General features: G+C 43.2%; 1 protein-coding gene across 3 annotated transcripts in view; it reads right to left on the reverse strand.

The window, feature by feature from the left end:
• SLCO5A1 (solute carrier organic anion transporter family member 5A1) overlaps positions 1-19,557 on the reverse strand; it is a 142,065-nt gene extending 122,508 nt beyond the window's left edge. For all 3 annotated transcript variants that reach the window (XM_047073749.1, XM_047073748.1, XM_047073750.1), the window contains exon 1: positions 18,642-19,557. In XM_047073749.1, coding sequence (XP_046929705.1) covers positions 18,642-19,557 — 916 coding nt within the window. The remainder of the gene's footprint in view (positions 1-18,641) is intronic.
• Positions 19,558-21,430: the final 1,873 nt, after the last annotated feature.

Consider the following 21,430-nt stretch of genomic DNA (forward strand, 5'->3'; position numbering starts at 1 on the left):
ATACAAAAATTCCTACTCCAGTAGTAGCAATCCTACTCCAGTAGGTAAGGTTATATTTCTGAGGGACAGTATAAGCAACTTCTGAAAATGTACCCATTTCTTCCACTTGTTTTTTTTTTCTTCTATACTCCCAACTCTCTCCCCCTACTCTCTCTCTCTCTCTCTCTCTCTCTCTCTCTCTCTCTCACACACACACACACACACACGCAAACATAGACTGTGTGTCCTCTACGAAAGAACTTAAGCAAGAAGACCTATTCCTGTATTTCTGGGACTTTCTGTTGGCTTTCTGTTCCCTTATATAATCCACCCAAACTTCCTATCCATAATAAACCACATGAGCCAGGACATCAGTAAGTGGACCCATGAAGGTCACAGGCCCACTCCAAGAACCACAAAAGCTCTGGGGTTCATACACCAGAATTTGCTGGTTGGAGAGCCGATCAGAGATGTTTAAGTCTAGAATAGGAAAAAAAAGCATAATGCATAGCCCATGAGCATATGTGTTTAGGGCTACCTCCCTGTGCTTCTCAGCAATTAAATTTGATTATAGCCAACAGCTGCCATCATAATTATCAAAGCCCATAGCAAGAGCATCTCATCAGGAAGCTATTTATAACCTGGAAGCTTTTCTTCTTTCTCCCCATGGTCACTCTTCACTTCATAGGGCAGATAACAGACACTCCAGACCCGAGGAAGCACAAAGTCCACGTATCTTTGTGGAGGGTAGGGAGATGGGGTGGATACCTCCAGAAAAGGTGCTGGCCCGTCAAGAACACCAGTGATGTGGTGGAACCCACGTGTCTCATTCCACCTGCCTCAGGGACAGCTTAACACACAAAGACCCGAACAGGGGCAGTCAATGCAGACACATGGAACACAGCTTGTGAGGCAGGAAACCTGTTCAGAAAAGCCACACGATATCCGTACACGGCCAGCAACGATGAAAGCTAACACTACTCTCTTCCTGAACAGGATCAATTTTTTAAAAACTAATGACAGACAGCCTACTTTTTTCTTTTTTTTTTTTTTTTTTTGAATGTTTAACCATGCGCTGGGCCCGGTCCTGTTTTAAGTGCATCACACACATTAATTCACAACTAGCCTACAATGACCCGTGTTAACAGAGGTGGGCTGAGGCACATGAAGGCCATAGAACCTGCCCAGGTTCACCACCGGCCCTGGCAGAGATGGGATTCGAAGCCTGCTCTTAGCAGCACTCTCTCTCTCTCTTTTTAATTTTTTTAAATGTTTATTTATGGGTTTTTTAATGTTTACTTTTGAAAGAGAGAGACAGAGCATGAGCATGAGCATGAGCATGAGCATGAGCATGAGCATGAGCATGAGCATGAGCATGAGCAAAGGAGGGACACAGAGAGAGGGAGACACAGAATCCAAAGCAGGCTCCAGGCTCTGAGCTGTCAGCACAGAGCCTGATGCAGGGCTCAAACTCATGAACTGCAAGATCATGACCTGAGCTAAAGTTAGACGCTTAACTGACTGAGCCATCCAGGCACTCCTTTTTTAAAAATTGTTTTAATGTTTATTTATTTTTGAGTGAGACAGAGACAGAGACAGAGCATGGGGGGGGGGGGGAGGGGAAGAGTGGGAGGGGCCACTCACTTCACCATAGGATTCAATTGCCTCCAATACGCTAGCCGAATGGATCCAGATCACAGCAGGTCCAGAAGAAATCAGAGAGTATAGAGATTCTGTATCAGACATACATCTCTATGTGTCTCTAATCAATGAGTATTTGAGAGTCTCTAATTCCACCCCACCAACTTACAAATCTGAAAACTGAAAACCCTGAGATGTTGAGGGACTTGCCAGAGGTCACACACTCACAGATCATCTTAAGCCATCCTGAACACATGGTGCTAAATGCATAGTCAAACTAGATTGTAAGCTCCTGGGGGATCAGGACCCACTTCTTAGGCTTAGTCTTAGAAATACAGTACACAGTATATAGCCACTCCCCTCTCCCACTGTTCCAGTCCCTAATCAAGCCTGCAAAAATCACCACACATTAGAAGTCTTTTGGTGTGATCACACTAGATCATTTTACAGAAAAGGAAACTGAGGTCCTGAAAGGTTACATGATTTGGTCAAAGTCATGTCAGTAATGACAGCGGAGTTTGTGCCAAATTACAAATCTGCCATCTGCGTATGATTTACCATCTCTACAAAACAGGATGACCAAGAAGGTTCAAGTCTTAAATTAGTCATTTCCAAAGTGGTATGAGAGGTCACATAGGTGAATAAATAAGTATCCCATGAGAAGCCACGTGAGGGTCTCTCCCTGACAACAATAACTCTGGAAACTAAAAGCAAAGAAAGTGTGATTAAAGGAGAACAAAACACACCCCAAAAAACTGAATCCAGAGATTAGAAGGCGCACTACCCATCACTCTTCCTTTCTTGCATTAGCCACCATTGCCTTCCATCGATCCTAAATAAGAAATTAAAACTGGGGCACCTGGGTGGCTCAGTTGGTTAAGCCGCCAACTTCAGCTCAGGTCATGATCTCACGGTCTATGAGTTCGGGCCCCGCATCAAGCTCTATGGTGACAGCTCTGAGCCTGGAGCCTGCTTCCGATTCTGTCTCTCTCTCTCTTTCTCTCTCTCTCTCTCTCTCTCTCTCAAAAATAAATAAGCATTTAAAAACCCATTAAAACTAATTTCTTTGAGAGTTTCACAAGAATGACATAACTAGAGATATTGTTAAGACCAGCAAAACCAAAATTTAAACATAACTATTCTAAGATTTAGATTTGTATTTGTATTTGTATTTGTATTTGTATTTAGATTTGTATTTGTATTTGTATTTAGTTTTGTTTAAGTCTTTCCCATGGAAACTTTTTCAGATTTATCTCAGGAAAATTTTTGCATCTTGTTAAAAGTTGCTGCTGTCCTTCACCAAAAAGGAAAGGCGTCCGACTTTGGCTCAGGTCATGATCTCACAGTTCGTGGGTTCAAGCCCTGCATCGGGCTCTGTGCTGACAGCTTAGAGCCTGGAGCCTGCTTCAGATTCTGTGTCTCCCTCTTTCTGTCCCTCCCCTGCTTGTGCTCTCTCTCTCAAAAATAAATAAACGTTAAAAGAAATAAAAATAAATGCTTATTTTTATTTTTGAGAGAAAGAGCACGAGCAGGGGAAGGGCAAAGAGAAAGAGGAATAGAGGATCCGAAGCGGGCTCTGCGCTGACAGCAGTGAGCCAGGTGCGGGGCTTGAGCTCACAAACTGTGAGATCATGACCTGAGCTGGAATCAAGAGTCAGATGCTTAACCAACTGAGCCACCCAGGTGCACCCCCACTATAAAAGCTTATTTATTTACTTTGGAGAAAGAGAGAGAGAGTGCACATGCATGCACACACGCAAGTTGGGGACGGCAGAGAGAAAGGGAGAGAGAGAATCCCAAGCAGACTCCACACTGTCAGCACAGAACCCAGTGCAGGGCTCAAATTCACGAACTGTGAAGTCATGACCAGAGCTGAAACCAAGAGTCGGATGCTCAACCAACTGAGCCACCCAGGTGCCCCAATTTCTCCCCTTTTCTTACAAAAAAAAGAAAAACAAACTTTAAAACTTCTATTTTTCTCCTAGGAATTCGAGACCAAATAAATAAATAAATAAATAAATAAATAAATAAATAAATAAGAGAACACCTGAAAAAACCAAAACCCATTATTATTACCATTATTATTATTATTAAAGTATTACAGCTAAGAATTCCCACATGCTAGACAGTCAGGAATGGCACCATTCAGCTTCAAACATTTGCCAATTATCTGATTTCCTCCTGCTGAAAATATTAATTACCTAAATATGCTCTATTCTGAGCAAGAGTAATCTGCACCTGCCTTTTCAGGTTATATTAGGTAACAGAGACTAGCATTTTTGCAGGGTGGCAGTTTCACAAGCAATCATAACTCCCAGGAAGGGAAGTAGGCTCTGAATTTACCACCAGGTAACACACAGCTGCCTGATAAGGAGCAACAGGAATGCCTGATTCTGGCTCAGAATCAGGAGCATGTGGCTCTTGGTCTCAGGGTCATGAGTTTGAGTCCCACGTTAGGTGTAGAGTTTACTTTAAAAAAAAAATTTTTTTTAAGGAATATTTGACTTCCCAAGGACAGCTGTCACATGGTGATTGTCAAGGCACCAGAGGTTGGAGGAAGGGCTCAAGACTAGCTTCTAATGGCTTAAGGGAAAACAGAACAGAGTATAACTTCTCTCAAGATCTGAGTACAAAGTTCCAGAACAAGACTATATCAAGCCACACAGAGAAGGCACAGAACTGGATAACTTAAGAGGTGATAAGAATCTAAGAAACCACTAGCCTTACCTCCTCATCTCCTTTATAGGTAAGAAAGACTAAGAAAATCAGCCAAGGGGTGTCTGGGTGTTCAGTCGGTTGAGTGTCTGGCTCTTGGTTTCAGATCAGGTGACGATCTCACATTTTCATGAGTTCGAGCCTGGCATCGGGCTCTGTGCAGGTAGAGCAGAGCCTGCTTGAGATTCTCTCTCTCCCTCTCTCTCTGCTCCACCCCCACTCATGTTGTCTCTGTCTCTCTCAAAATAAATAAACACAACTTTAAAAAATTAAAAAAAAAAAAAAGAAAACTCAGCCAAAACCACCAGAAATTTATAAACTTTTCCCTCCCATCCTCTTTCCATAATGCTGATGCTTAGAGTTCAGACTCCGGATGATGACCTTGGGTGCTGGCTTTGCCACTTTTGAGATGGCCTTGAGTGTGTTAGTCAATCTCAATTTCCTCAACTATAATATGTATGGCATATTATCTCCTATATTCCAATAATAACATAAGATAGTATAAATACTATGATATTTACTGAGCAAGATGTAGCAATGAGTAATGCACAATGAATTTGCATTTCCTATCCCTTGCTTGCTAGAAACCCTTTCTATTTACAAAGACATGTTTTACCTGGATCTCCTCCATCCAAATGTTCAATACTTTCTGATTCTATGACCTAGAGATTTCCACTTATAGTTCCAAGACATAAAAAAAAAAAAAATACAAGATATAGAGTAATTTGGATCCTTAAGATTTTTTTTAAGTTTATTTATTTAGGGGCACCTGTGTGTATGTGTGTGTGTGTGTATGTGTGTGTGTGTATATATATATACATATATATATATGTATATATATATAATAGTTGTACAATTTATATATACACATTTTATACCTACATATATATGTAATATAAAATATACATATAATATAAAAATAGAAAATAGAAAACGAGCTGTCAATTTTTGACAAGGGAACCAAAACTACACAATAGGGAAAGGAGACCCTGTTCAACAAATAGTATTGAATGTCCACATTCAAAAGAAGGAAGGTAGACCCTGACTTTACACTATATGTAAAAATTAACCCAAATTAAAGACCTACACATAAGATATAAAACTATTAAAAACACCTAAAAGAAAACATAGGGAGAAAGGTTTGGAACATTGGATTTGACAATGATTTCTTGGATATGACCTCAAGAGCATAGGCAATAAAATCAAAAATAGACTAATGAAACTATACCAAACATTAAAACTTCTACACATGAAAGGAAACAATCAACAGGGTGAAAAACCAACCCACAGAAGGGGACAAAATAATTGTAAATCATATATCTGATAAGGGGTTTATATCCAGAATATAGAAGAAAATTCTAGAAGTCAATGACGACAAAAAATAATCCAATTAAAAAATGGCAAACAATTTAGACATTTCTCCAAAGAAAGTATGTAAATGGCCAATATGCATATAAGAAGATGTTTGGTGTCCCTAACTATCAAGGAAATGCAAGTCAAAGCTACAATAAGATATCAACTCACACCCATCAAAATGACCACTAATCAAAAGAACAGAAAATAAGTGATTGTGAAAGTATATAGAGAAGTTGAAACCCTCATGCACTGTTGGTGGGAGTGTAAAATGGTGCAGTCATTATGGAAAATAGTATGGAGGACCCTCAAAAAATTAAAAATAGAGTTATCATGTGATTTAGCAATCCCATTTCTGGGTATGTTTCCAAAAGAATTGAAAGCAAAATCTATCTCAAAGAGATATATTCACAGCAGCACTATTTACAATAGTCAAGAAGTGGAAGCAATCCCAGTATCCATGAAAAGATGAATGGATAAAGAAAATACGGTATATGTATACAATGGAATATTACTCAGCCATGAAAAAGAATGGGATCTTGCCATTTGCAATATGAATGGACCTCAAAGACGCTTTGCTAAGCCAAACAAGCCAGTCACAAAAGAACAAATACTGTGTGATTCCACTCATATGAAATACCTACAGTAGTCAATACAGTTTACACAGAAAGTAGAAAGGGGGCTGCCAGGAACAAAGGGAGGGAGCATTAGTGTTTAATGGATATGGAATTTCAGTGTTACAAGATGAAAAAGATCTAGAGATCTACTGCACAACAGTGTGAATATCCTCAACACTACCAACCTATACTCTTAAATATTGTTGATGGTAAATTTAGTCTTAAGTATTTTTTGCCACAATAGAAAAGAAGAAAAGTAGCTACCATGTAGAGTTGTTCTGAGAATAAAATAAGATGATAAAGCATTTAGCACAATGGCTGGTATATATTAAACTCTCAAAAATATCTGCTGTTGGGGTACCTGGGTGGCTCAGTCGGTTAAGCATCCAACTCTTGATTTCAGCTCAGGTCATGATCTCATGGTTCATGAGACTGACCCCCACATTGAGCCTGCTTGGGATTCTCTGTGTCCCTCTCTCTCTATCTCTACCCCATTCACACTCTCTCTGTCTCTGTCTCTCTCTCTCTCTCTCTCTCTCTCTCTCTCTCAAAACAAGTAAATAAACATTAAAAAAATATATTTGCTGTTAAAAATAATCCTTGTTAGATCCCACAATGAAACTGTATCCAAGGTTGTTTTTTTTTTTTTTAGTTAATTTAGCATTCATTTATTTTTAAGAAAAAATTTAGGTCTTATAACCCCTCATTAAATCTATCCTACATCTTCTCTTGAGGTCCAACTATTTGGTGAGCTATGCTTTCAAATGCTGATTAATCACTTTACAGTTCTCCAGAATTCCTTGTCTCAATGTTTTCTTTACTAAAGCCACAACCACTAAAACAAAGTCAGATATCAGAAGCAAATGGCATTCCACTACTTTAGTACACACACACACACACACACACACACACCATTCCCTTTTCAAGAGTTTCAGTATTCCCGACTCTAAAAGATGGTCCAGAAAATCTCTATGATTAAAAACCTTTTAAGCTGGGAAGTGAAGTCACAATAAAAATCATGAAACCCTACATATTTTTATATCCACTGAAAATAATATACTATGGCATATTATCTCCTATATTCTAATAATAACATAAGATAGTATAAATACTATATTTACTGAGCAAGATGTAGCAATGAGTAATGCACAATGAATTTGCATTTCCTATCCCTTGCTTGCTAGAAACCCTTTCTATTTACAAAGACATGTTTTACCTGGATCTCCTCCATCCAAATGTTCAATGCTTTCTGATTCTATGACCTAGAGATTTCCACTTATAGTTCCAAGACATTAAAAAAAATATAAGATATAGAGTAATTTGGATGCGTAAGGTTTTTTTTTTTTAAGTTTATTTATTTAGGGGCACCTGGATGGCTTGGTCCAACTTCAGCTCAGGTCATGATCTCATGGTTTGTCAGTTCAAGCCCCATGTCAGGCTCTGTGCTAACAGCTGAGAGCCTGGAGCCTGCTTCACATTCTGCGTCTCCTGTTTCTCTGCCCCTCCCCCGCTCATGCTCTGTCTCTCAAAAATGAATAAACATTGATCTCACGGTCCGTGAGTTCGAGCCCTGCATTGGGCTCTGTGCTGACAGCTCAGAGCCTGGAGCCTGTTTCAGATTCTGTGTCTCCCTCTCTCTCTGCCCCTCTCCTGTTCATGCTCTGTCTCTCTCTGTCTCAAAAATAAATAAACGTTAAAAAATTTGTTTTAAAAATGAATAAACATTTAAAAAAATTAAAGTTGATTTATTTTGAGAGAAAGAGAGAAAGAGAGGAAAAGCAGAGAGAGGGAGAGAGAGAATCCCAAGGACTGTTAGAACAGAGCCCGATGTGGGGCTCGAACTCACGAACCGTGAGATCGTGACCTGAGCTGAAATTAAGAGCCAGATGCTTAACTGACTGAGCCATCTGGGCATTTCTGGATGCTTAAGATTAAACAATGTTTAGAGCATCACCATTGACAAATCTCTGGGGATGGGGGGGGAGGGCGTCCTGTGCACTGTAGGATGCTTAGCAGCAACACTAGCCAAAATACCACTAAAATACCCATCCAAGCTGTGACAATTAAAAAAAGATTCCAGACATTACCCAGTTGGGTGGTTGGGGGGAGGGAAGCAATCACCCTGCTTGAGAACCACTGTTTCAGAATGACCTATAACCTACAAATTTTCCATAAAGGAACTGAGATTCAGAACATGGCACCCCTGAGTACTGTGAATGGTTTTGGAGGAGGAGGACCAGGCAGCTATGAAACCCCCATCTCTTTTTCTCTAGAACAGGGAGATGGAAAACACAAGGTGAAAGCACTACTTCTTTCGGGAGCACCCAGCACAGCACAATATGTGGACATGGACCCATATTCTCCAATTTCAAATATTCCAGTCTCTTTCTCCAAAAAGACACAACAGAACAATCCAAATGCCCATGTATGTCTCTTCACCTTTTCTCACCGAAGACTTCCTCCCTAAAATGCTTACTGTAAAATCCATTTTTTACTCCATTTTTCTTGTACAAAATCCCTATTCCTTTTTTTTTTCTTAATTACACCCATAAGAAATGACTTGAAACTCACACACACTTGAAAAAAATTCTCATAGCTGAAGTATAGACACCCGAACCAACACGTGCTAGAATGTCGCATGGGCTAGGAAAAAAGAATTCTACCATCCAAGGACTTGAAATTCCCAGAATTTCCATTTTTGTAGTAGATTTTTTTAAATACAGATTGGTTTATAATCTATAGATCAACTCAGACTCAAAACAAATTGGCTGTATGACTTGGGGAAGCCCTTTAATTTTTTTACCTCAATAATCATTTTCAAGCACACAGTTCAATACTGTGAAGTATATTGTTGTGCAATAGGTCTATAGAAATTTTTATCAAGCAAAACTGAAAGTCTACACCCATTAAACACCAACTCCCCAGTCCCCCTTCCCCCCACACCCTGACAACCACAATTCTACTTTCTGTTTCTATGAATTTGACTATTTTAGATACCTTGTATAAGTGCAATCAAACAGTACTGTCTGTTTCTGACTGTCACATTTCACTTAGCACAATGTCTTCAAGATTCATCCATGTTGGGGCACCTGAGTGGCTCAGTCGGTTAAGTGTCTGACTTGGGCTCAGGTCACAATTTCACAGTTCATGAGTTAGAGCCACACATGGGGCTCTCTGGTGTCAGCACAGGGCCTGCTTAGGATCCTCTGTCTCCCTCTCTCTCTGCCCTTCCCCCATTCTCTCTCTCTCTCTCTCTCTCAAAAGAAAGAAACATTAAAAAAAGAGATTCATGGCAATGCAAGCTGGTGCAGCCACTCTGGAAAACAGTATGGAGGTTCCTCAAAAAACTAAAAATAGAACTACCCTACGACCCAGCAATTGCACTACTAGGCATTTATGCAAGGGATACAGGTGTGCTGTTTCCAAGGGACACATGCACCCCCATGTTTAAAGCAGCACTACCAACAATAGCCACAGTATGGGAAGAGCCCAAATGTCCATTGATGGATGAATGGATAAAGAAGATGTGGTATGTATATATACAATGGAGTATTACTCGGCAATCAAAAAGAATGAAATCTTGCCATTTGCAACTACGTGGATGGAACTGGAGGGTATTGTGCTATGTGAAATTAGTCAGAGAAAGACAAACATCATATGACTTCACTCATAGGACGGCTTTAAGAGGCAAAACAGATGAACATAAGGGAAGGGAAACAAAAATAATATAAAAACGGGGAGGGGGACAAAGCATAAGAGACTCATTAATACGGAGAACAAACTGAGGGTTACGGGAGGGGTTGTGGGAGGGGGGATGGGCTAAATGGGTAAGGGGCACCAAGGAATCTACTCCTGAAATCATTGTTTCACTATATGCTAACTAATTTGGATGTAAATTTAAAAAAATAAAAAATTAAATTAAAAAAAAAAAAGAGATTCATCCATGTTGTAGATGAATGTATCAGGATTTCCCTTCCTTTTAAAGCCAAATAATATCCCATTATATGCATATACATTTTGTTTATCCATTCATATGTTGATGGACACTTGGATTGCTTCCTCTTCTTGGCTATTATGAGTGATGCTGCTATCAACATGAGTGTTCAGATATGTCTTTAGACCCTGCTTTTACCTCTTTTGGATATATATACCCGGACGTTGGACTGCTGGGTCATGTGGGTCACGTGCATTCTCTCTCAGAATAAGTAAATAAACCTTAAAAAAAGAAATAAACGAGATGATCTCCGGAACACATACTGACTTGACAATTACTATGAGAGAGAACTCAGCCAGCCAGTCCAGTCACGCCCTTTTCTGTCTGATCACCCTTTGCAAAGGAAAAACTTCTGATCTTCATTCTTCAAAACCATTTCCAATATACCCAGATGTCACATTTATCTATTATCAAACTCCCAATTCACTATTAAATTTTCTAGATTGTTTAGAAAGAAAAAAGCAGAGCCAAGTACATGGCTCTGTATGCTTTTCCCCAAAAGGGACCTCATAAGGCGAGCACACAAACACACCTCTGACAGACAGAGTTCCACCAACCGAGAGAAACCCGTCAGCGCGGAGCCTTCAGGGTGAAGAATGAGATAAACAAAGTGATGCTTCCTTTGGTGAATGTCAAGATGAACAACATTTGTTTAAGGTCACTTTCTCTTACTGAACTCAGCAGTGAACATGTCACACAACTGTGGAATTCAAAACAGGAGCCACAGCTTATGAAATATCCAAAACTGACATCTTGCTTTCACAAATGAGTAAGAGATGGGAGGCTTCTTGACGACACAGAGCTTCAGTACAGGGGCTCCACTCCCAAGCCCAGACAGCAACTTCCCTCGGGGGACGTGGGGGAAGCAAACCAAAGATCTGTGGGCCCCTACTGCTCCAAATACAGTCCTCAGACCAGCAGCACTCACCTCACCTGCGAGTCTGTTAGAAATGCAGAATCCCAGGCCTCACCGCGGACTTACAGAAGCAGAATCTGCATTTTTTAAAAGACACCCTGGCGATTCACACGTTTTTAAAGTTTCAGAAGGGCTGTTTCAGACTGCGTACATAACAGAATTCATAGCACTGGGAGGGGAGAGATGGAATAAATCATGCTTGAAAAACGTAGCATAAATACTACTAAAAAGGCTGTTCTCTTTGCAGGTGAGCTGAATAAATCAAGGTGCACTCAACTGTCTTTTCCCCAGCGAGGAAGTAAACCCTTTTACTTATCAGTTAGAATATGAAGTTTGTTTCTCAACATCTTAGACTGACTAGTTTGTCTTAGAGGCCACAAGTGACCAGCACGCAGCTGATATAAATTCAGTAATCGCTAAGGGTAGAGAAGACATACGTGTTCTGACACAGACTAACTGCCCCAGGTATATGTAAAACTCACTGACATCCCAACAAGACGCTGCCCCAGGCCACAGATGCCACGTCGTTCTCACTCTCTGCCCTGCATCCATCTGGGTTATTTCTCTAGGTCCTGGATCATCATTTCCTCAAATCCCTCAGCCGTCATTCTCCCTCATAGTTTTCAGTGCAGATTATTTTTTTTATGTATTCATGATTTATACAGAGTCTACTTCCCAAAAGGATTTTATGAGGCTTACAAAGATGAACACATTGTAAACAAGACAAGCAAAATTAAAGCAGAATAAAAAATGAGTTAGAATTAGAAGAGAATATATATTCCACATGATCTTTCCTTTGTTGACTCCCCCCTTGCCCCAGCACCGTTCCTCCCTAGGAAAGCAGCAGCAGATTAATGTGATTGATGAATCTTAAAATAAACCAAGATGTTCAGCTCAACTCCTCCTTTTTGTCTCTTGGGAGTTAGCACGCAGGTAGGGAGTAAAAATTCTGCCCTGCTCCCTCTTGGCCTAAGTCTTAGCTATGCTGCCCCCAGCCAGGGCCCCACCCCACATGGGGAGACCCAAGGCTGCTACACTGTTAAGCTCCAGCATTGCCTGTGGCTGGATGAGTAAATCTGTTTAATGGTGGCATAATTACAAAGTCCATTTGCACAAAGATATGAGCTACATTCTTCAGTCTCATTTCTATCCATTTAAAAAGGTGATATTTTGGTCTTTGACTTATTTCTCAACTACCTCAGAAGTCAAGTGAGGGAAAGGGTGCTATTTATTGGGTCCTTTCAAAATCCCATCCAAAAAGTCAGGAAAAACAATGCTCTAAACTACTTAGGGTAGGTTATTAATACTGGCCAGTAAAAAAAAAAAAAAAATGTCCTAAATTTTCTGGCTACTGAGATAAAAAAAGAAAAACATAGCCGGTGTGGAAGACTTTTACAACTAGAAGTCACTCCGTATTTGCTCCACCTTCATTTTACTTGCCTTCCTCTCCCATACAGACTGGGAACCTAAAACTTTGCCTTCCCCAAAATCATGTTAGCTGGAAGAGGCCAGGAGACTCCAACTGGCCAAGAAGACATCCTTGAGAGTAAACAGGTGCTTCCTCCTCCATTTTCTCCTTGTGAGGAACAGGCATGCAGTGCCTCAGGTGTAGCACCCATTGCTAGGAGCCGGGCAAGAAGAGAGGAAGCTGGGTTGTTGCTCAAGATAAATAAACCCCTAACTTGCCAAAGCCACATATACACTTTGGTTATACAGTTTTGGGAACACTGAACTGAAACATATGTCTTTGTACATTTCATTATTTTTATTACTATAAATAAAATCTTTTACATTGAGACACAGATTGTTCTCTTTTTTTAATGTTTTATTTATTTTGAGAGAGAGAGAAAGAGAGCATGCAGGGGAGGGGCAGGGAGAGGGAGAGGGAGAGAGAGAGAGAGAGAGGGAGGGAGGGAGAGAGAGAGAATCCCAAGCAGGCCCGATGCAGGGCTTGATCTCACGAACCATGAGATCATGACCTGAGACGAAACCAAGAGTAGGATGCTTAACCAACTGAGCCACCCAGGGTGCCCCAGATACAGATTGTTGTATACAACGTTGCTAAAAACTAATGAAGATTTTTCTATACAATGTTTCTAAGAAGTACCTTCTCTTTCCCAATTATAAAAAAAAAAAAAAAAGATGAAGGGTTCTCATACTTGGAAAGAGCACTTTATCTCAGAAAAAGAGCAAAAATATATATACACACATATACATATATATATAATGTTTATATTACTATAAAACCTTGATGAAGTAGAACTCAACTGATTTCAATCTCACTGTACTTTTAAAAGACTGAGGAAATGTGAAAAAAGGAAAAAAAGGAAGAAGCCACCAGCTATTTATTTTAAGATAATAATATTACTTCTGAGGGGCACCTGGGTCGCTCGACTGGTTAAGCGTCCCACTCTTGACTTTGGCTCAGGTCATGATCCCAGGGCCATGGGATCAAGCCCCATGTTGGGCTCTGTGTTGAGCATGTACCTGCTTGGGATTCTTTCTCTCTCAACTTCTGCTCCCTCCCCACCCTGCGTGGGTGCCCGAACATGCGCCTGCACTCTCTCTCTCCCTCTATCTCAAAATAAATAAATAAATAAATAAATAAATAAATAAAATAATATTCCTTCTGAGTATGTCCTCGGACCAGCTCATGTTCACCAAATGTCCTGCCAGTCTATGTGGGCAAATGAAGAGCCACAATAGTAAAACCGGGACACCACAGAGCCCCCTCAAACTTCAGAAGAGCTTCTGTTACATTACACGAGGCACAAATATCCACTGCATAAATGTTCACACACTCAAGAAAGATGGTCATCAAAGGATGACATACAGAAAGCTCTGGTAATAAAACCTTGGGTTCGCAGAAAACTCCTTTACTCCCGAGTATAACGAGTATAACGTTGCTGAAACGCTGATCAAAGGTACACGTACAATGTTTCCAAGGAGTGATTTCCTATACAATGTTTTAATTGCCTACACACTGTTTCTTTCCTTTTTTCTAACTGTAAAAAGATCTGGTGAAGGGTTTTCATACTCAGAAAGCGTAAAATATCTCTCACTCCTCAGTCTGCCCACTCTGTAGGATGAGTTTGAATTCCACTTTAGCAGAGCGGAGTGCTGCCTCTTACAGTTGGCAGAATGCTTGCACACATGTAATCCCATTTGGTCCTCAAAATATTACAGTGAGGGAAACAAATGTACTAATCCTCGTGCGGAAACAGAGGCTGGGAAACGTTAAGGGATTTGTCTGAAGTCTCACCACCAGTCACCGGTAGAGCCAGACTAAAATATAGACCTCCTGCCTCCTCATCTAGCACTTTCTAAGGCACTGTGCCAACCCCGCGCCTTCTCTGTGGTGTGAAGTCAAGGCTCACACACCAAGGACATGAATGCTGCACCCACACCGCTTGGCCAACGGCCAACCCATGCCTATTATTACTTATCCTGAATATCCCCCAATGAGAGTTGTGGCTTTCGATTCTAGAAATACATCCCCTTTTCCCTTTTCCTACCTGTTAGCCATTCTTTCTCATTTCACTGTTAGTTCACTAGTTTCTTGCCCCCAAAGGACCACATTTCCTCTCTCTTCGTGAGATACAATTTCAAATCATGGTCTAGTTACTAACCTCGCTTCTTAATAGCCACAAAGCTTTCTCTGCGCCCCAGGTCAACACTAAACCTGTCTCCCTGCAGAAGGAGTTGGGGCACTTAGTGGGTATAAAGGCCGCTGTAGCTCATCTACGACCACAACTGTTCTACGGTTAAAACTGCCAGAATGCTAACATCAAACATCCACAAGATTAAGACATACATTTACGTTCCGTTTCAATGGTTTTAATGTTAATTCAGTATCTGTTCGTGCCCGCAATTACGAACTTGCTACCTGCATTTATTTTTCCTTCTATGGTTGTAATGAGAAGTCAGAAAGATGGACAGAAAGACTAAGAAAGGAGTGGACAGTGAAAAAGGTAATATAGAACAGTTTTGCAAAAAATAACAAAGATATTGAAAGAGTTATTTATTAGAAACAATCCCACATCATACTAGGTTAACACCTCTCATGTCTAGGAATATAGTGGCCTCTCTTATTTGAACTGACACAGAGGTTACCTACAAAACCTGCTTTAAAAGGTTTAAGACGGGGCGCCTGGGTGGCTCAGTCGGTTGAGCGTCCGACTTCGGCTCAGGTCATGATCTCGCGGTCTGTGGGTTCGAGCCCCACGTCAGGCTCTGTGCTGACAGCTCAGAGCCTGGAGCCTGCTTCAGATTCTGTGTCACCCTCTCTCTCTGCCCCTCCCCTGCTCAGGCTCTCTCTCTGTCAAAAATAAATAAACATTAAAAAAAATTTTTTTTAAAGATTTACAACGGCTCTTGTTCTGAGGAACTGTGGGCCAATTCAGCTTTCTTCTGCACCATGTTCAGGGCTCTTATGGACACGGCACATCCTTTGCTTTCTTTCAGTTGGCTCTCAGAGCCTCTTGCCAGAAAACACGCAGTGAGGAGGGAAGCCCAAGGGCTCTCTGGTCAGAGAGGGGTGGGTTTGAAGCCCTTAAGCAAGTCATTCAAACTCTCTGAGCTTCAGTGTCCCCATCCATGAAATAGGGAAAACAATCCCATCTCAGGAGGTCACTGAGAACATTAAGTAAAATAGTACATGTAAGATTCCTGGCACTCAAACCACTGTAGCTTTTGCTGAGATCCACTTAATACAACAGAACTCTCCAGAGTTTCCCAAAGAATGTGTCCTAAGGCCTTCATCAAGGTTTTTTCAAAAGAAGAGGAGGAGGAGGAAAGGGAGGAGGAAGTGGGGGGGTGGGGGGGAAGAGGAATAGAAGGAGGAATAAGCAAATATCATTTTTCCTCCCCTTGCACGGGTCACTTCACACCCCTATGTCAAATGGGCACTATTTCTTTATTACCCTGAAAGCTCTTCAGGGGCTGGGACTCTGTCTCATTTTTGGTTTTCCCCAAAGTAGCACTTTGGGAAAAACTTGCTGTTTTTCTTCTCAGTGTATATCCACGACCAGAAAAGTTAAATCGTAGGGCTCTTACTAGTGGATGTTCTCCCTTTGTGTAGGGCCCTACCTGTGTTTTTGATGAAGCAAATTTGTGTGAACAGTATCCAAGAAGTGGGGTAGAAGGGAGTTCTAAGTAAACGGAGGCAACAATCAGCAAAAATAAGAATAACAATTGGGATATTTACAGAGTCAGGTTATCTTTCTAAAGATTACTTATTATTTTCCAAGGGAGAAGTACATGTTTACAATGGAAAGACCTAGCAATCACCCACTCAACCAAGTGATTAAACGTAACATCACTAATGAATGGCCAGATCCATGTAACGTAAAACACACCGCATTGCCTTGAAGTAGTCTGACCAAGAGTGTTGTGTCTGAATCTATTTACATCTTTAGACTGAACTTCCAGCCTATGAGAAATATTCGGGATGGAAGACAAGGTAAGCAACCCCACAAGGAAATAAGCAGATAAATCTAGAATGTAGAACATCCCGCAAATCAACTAGCCTTGTCCCTTCAAAAAGTCTCTATGATGAAAAAAAAACGTTGAGGCACTGTTCTAGATTATAAAACCACTAACAAGGTTAGTGGACAAATGCAATGCATGAGAATCTTGATTGGCTTCTGGTTTGAAAAATACAGTTATCAAAGACATTGAGGGGGCAATTGAAGAAATTTTAATATGGACTGGATATTTGATGATATTAGGGAATGATTATGAACTCGGCAGGTTAAAGTTCCTGCACAGATGTCAAAAAAAGTCTTTATTTTTATAAGATACACACTGAAACTTAGTGATGTCTACAATTACTTTAGGGCTTAGCTCCCCACCCCCACCCAGAAAATATATTACATAATACTTACACGCGCAGGTTGATAAAGCAAATCTGACACAATGAACAATTATTGAGTCTAGGTGGTGGAAATATTGGGGCCCACTATACTGTTTCACCTGTTCTATATGTTTGAAAATTTGTCATAATAAATGTTAGAAGATAAGGAGACAAAGTAACAAGCAAGCTAGTCCTCTCTTCTCTGAATGAAAATTTCCTTCCTTTGCATTTAATAATACAAATAAACTATAAAACTCTTGTCCTAATGCATTTGAACCAGTTATTGGGGACTATACATTGCTCAGACACCCTCTACAACATATTCTGGGGATAGCAATTGTGTTGAGAAAAGATCATAGCCCTCTTAATGGGGTATCATTCTCACCGTCCTTTGAAACCTTGTTATTCCCACACCAAAGATCCTATCAACACATGGCTAATAAAATGGTAAATGTAGCTGGTATTTGCTTATCTACTGTTGTTTTTTTTTTAATAAAGTACAATTCTTTATCTTCTTTTAGTTGGACCCCAGTATAGAAATATAGAAAAACAGAGATCCCATGTAGCATGACTGCTATTCATCCTTTTCAAGGGTTTAAATCCATCCCTTAAAAGTTCAATTTTGAAGGGGCAGCTGGTAGAGGGAGGTGCTGACAACCACACAGATTTCTAGGAACTACATTCTCCTACCGGCTGCAGTGGCTGCCTGGCCTCATATGAGCACCCTCTAACCCCAGCATCCCTGTCACAGGAGCTGATTCTCGCAGGTCAAATCGCCAAATCCAAGAGCCACCTACTCCCAAGTTCATGTACTTAAGGGTCTTCAACCAGCAACAAAAATAGCAACGTGCGATCTTGCTTCCGCATAGAGATAACTTAGTCATTTGGTATCACTCGAGTTTTGTTTTTAGATAGTGATGCAGGTGATATACGTAAGGAATACAGGTACGGAGGCAGTAAAGCATCTTGTATGTAGTCTGGGTGCTCCGTTAGCCCTGCTGTGGAGGACAAGAATGAAAAGCAGCAGGGGATGAAAGCAGTAAATAATCCAAAGCTTCACTCCACACCAGGTGCTTCTATTCGTTCCTGACCTTTCTAGAAGAACAGCCATTAGAAAATAAACTTGATCAATTCAGGCTTTTCCAAAGGCAGACAGCAAGAGAAAGAAGCACAACCCCGAAGTTAAAAGTTTGCATTACTCGGGGAAAGAGTGTGAAGTGTGAGTCTGACGATGAGCTCAAGGACTTCTCTATTTGATTCTCTTCCAAACTAAAACACATCACACTAAGGCTAACACACAAAAATATAAAATACACTGAAGCTTAATGCGGAAAATATACATGTAATATACACAATGACATTATAGATACGGTATATATATATATATGTATATATATATATTTATATGTATAGTGAGGTATATATGATGAGATTCTATACATATATATTTTGTGTCGTGTGTGTGTGTGTGTGTGTGTGTGTGTGTGTATAAAATCTCCTGGGAAATGTGAAAAAAGTGTTTCCTTTTGATTGTTGAGTTCAAGCTTATCTGAGAGGACAGGAAAGTCTTACCTAGGTACAAGGATGCGTTTTCTTTCTTGACATTGTCATCCAAGTAGGTTGGTCCCAAGGTATAAATAGGTGTGGAACCCATTCCGATGAGAATCTGTGCGCAGATGAATAAAGCCACATAGACCCAGTGATTATTTCCTCCTGAGTCCTTCAGGCAGGCGGGAGGCTCCGAGGTGGCCGTGGAGTTGCCATTCTGACACAGGCCGTCGTTGGAGGCCGAGGCATTCAACTCTTGGATCTGGTAGGGAGGCGAGATGAAGTGAGGTAAAGCAAAGAGGGCAGCCCCGATGGCAATGAAAAGTCCACCGACGGCCAGCCACAGGGGCCTCCGACCCCGGCCGCCAAAGTAGCTGACGAACACCACCACCACCAGGCTCCCAATGTCAAAGCAGCTGACCAGTAGCCCCGACTCAGAACTCTTCAGACTGTAGCGCCTTTCGATGGTGGTGATGACACTGCTCAAGTAGCCGGAGACCATCAACGCCTGGATGAAGGTCAGGAAACACATGCAAACCAGGAAGCAACGGGAATCAGTGAGGACCACATAGAGGCACCTTCTCCCCTGGAGCGTGGCCAGCGTGGAGGACACCGACACGGCTTTGCTGACTTCCACCCTGTGGTTACATTCCATGAGCCCTGCCATCTCTGCCGAAGTGGACGGAGCAGAGGGACTGGGGGCCAACCCGCTTGGGCCCTGTTTCGACTCCTGACGGCCCAAAGAATCTGTACAGCCAAAAGCTGCCTTTGCGCCTGTACTCGCAGGACTGAGGTCTTGCCGGCAGGAGGCGCTGTTCAGGACGGGTAAACTCTTGGACCTAAAGGTCTCTGGTTCGCACTTCTCTTGGACAGCTCCTACTGTGGCTTGCGCTTCCAGCTGCTCTCCCGCCTGGGGCTGCTGCCCAGTGCCTTCGTCCATGGCTCTTAGAATTCAGATTCGATCGCTGTTCGCACTCAGGGACTCCGGCGCTTTTCATCCACCGGCACCAGGGGCCGAAGTCTGGCCCTCTCAGTCGTGCCTACCAGGGACCGGGGCCGGGGGTGCAGAGCCGCGCAGCAGGGCATCCTCACCAGCAGGGAGGCACCCAGGGCATCCTGACCGCAGATGCGGCCCCGAGGCTCCGCAGCCGCGTGCCCCGGGGGGCAGGGGTCCGCGCGGTCCTGCGTTGAGCCCTGCTGGGGGTCCACTTCGGGGCGGTAGCTCGCGGTAGGAGCCTTGCACGTCCCGGGCGCATCCCCTCCGCCGCCGCCGCTCGGCCGGCCGCCTGGAGCGAATACGCCCCGTGCCCAGCGTGGGGGCGCTTAGCACTGTTGCCCGCGCCGCATACCGCCCGGCTGGCTGGGCCGGAGGCGCCCTGTCCTCGCCGCCTCCGCTTGCGACACCCTCGGGCGCAAAGATGCCAACCTGCAAAGCAGAGAGAGGGCGGTCAGCAAAGGGCGGCTGCGGCTGGGGCTGGCGTCCCGCCGCCCCGGGGGCCAGCGCTGGGTGACGCGGACGGTCCCAAATGGGACCGAGGCACGAGCGGGGAGCGAAGCCCTGGAGGAGGAAGCGGCTGCAGGCTGCAGCCTCTAGTGCCCGAACAATAAGCAGCAGGCGGTCGGCAGAGACCCTCCCTCATTGTCTACCATGGACCTGCCCCCGCCCCGCCCCTTTTGCCTTAAACAGAGCATCTGCTTTTATATGTTAATAATTATCAACCTGGCAGCCGTGACTCAGAGGCAGTGTCTTTTATTCGGCTGAACTAATTGCAACCTTTTGGTACTCCTACTCCATTACTCAAAATAGAAAATGCCCAAAAGAACAAAGGAAAGTTTTTTTGGGGTGTGTGTGTGTGTGTGTGTTTCCTTACAAACAGTACATTCCCAGTACCGATTTTAAAAAAGAAAAGGGGAAAGCTGCGTGTGTAGAAATGTGTGTACACACTTGTGCGCAGGCACGTGTGCGCGACTGGATGCTCCATCAGGGACACGTATGCAAAGCCCAAAGCAGCCGCAAAAAGGTCAACGCGCTAGCCTCTTTACTCCCGACACTAAAAATAACCCCCCAGACCGAAAGAACTATTCAATTTCAAATACCAGGGGCATTTGAGGCTGCGGCCCACACTAAGTCCCAGCGCGCAGTGTCACGCGAAACCGAAAATCAGTTTGCTTTGCGGAGGGGTGGGGAAGCAACAGCCAAACAAAGAGATGCCGGCACGCTCGCTGTCACAGAGCTCGCTGGGAGCCCACCGAGCAGTCTTGGCGCCAGGAGGCCGCGGGAGAGGTATGCTGTTTACATCGAGCGCACCCTGGCGCGTGGGCCCGGGGTGCGTGCGCGAGCGCGCGCGCACACACACACCACACACACAGACACGCAGAGAGACCCCTCACGCCCACACACACACACACACACACACACACACACACACACACACACACACATACACACACAGGCGTGGATATCGGAGACCCTCGCGCTCTCCCGCATCCGGCTTGAATTCAGCGAGAGCCGAAAACAGGTGTGTCCCCGGGGTAAGCCCCCGCCCCCCATCTCGGGGACTTCCACTTCAGTGCTCCCGCCCGGGGTGATGTGCACCAGGTGGGAGAGGAGAGCCGGACTTCGCCGCGTTGGGTTTCATTTCGGGTTTGTGTGATGCTGCTGAGAGAAGAAAGGAGGACGGGTAAGGGAGAAAGGCGGGGAGGCTGGGCGGCCAGGGGCGGCCGCTCCGGCGGCTCCCTCGGCTCCGCCGGGCCGGACGGGCTCCCAGATTCCCGGCCTGCCGGCCGCTCGCAGCCCGGGCTTCCCCGCCGCC

This window comes from Lynx rufus, unplaced genomic scaffold, assembly GCF_022079265.1.
Source record: "Lynx rufus isolate CCGP_SWC_20201006 ecotype Redwood Valley unplaced genomic scaffold, mLynRuf1.p SCAF_12, whole genome shotgun sequence".
Lineage (NCBI taxonomy): Eukaryota > Metazoa > Chordata > Mammalia > Carnivora > Felidae > Lynx > Lynx rufus.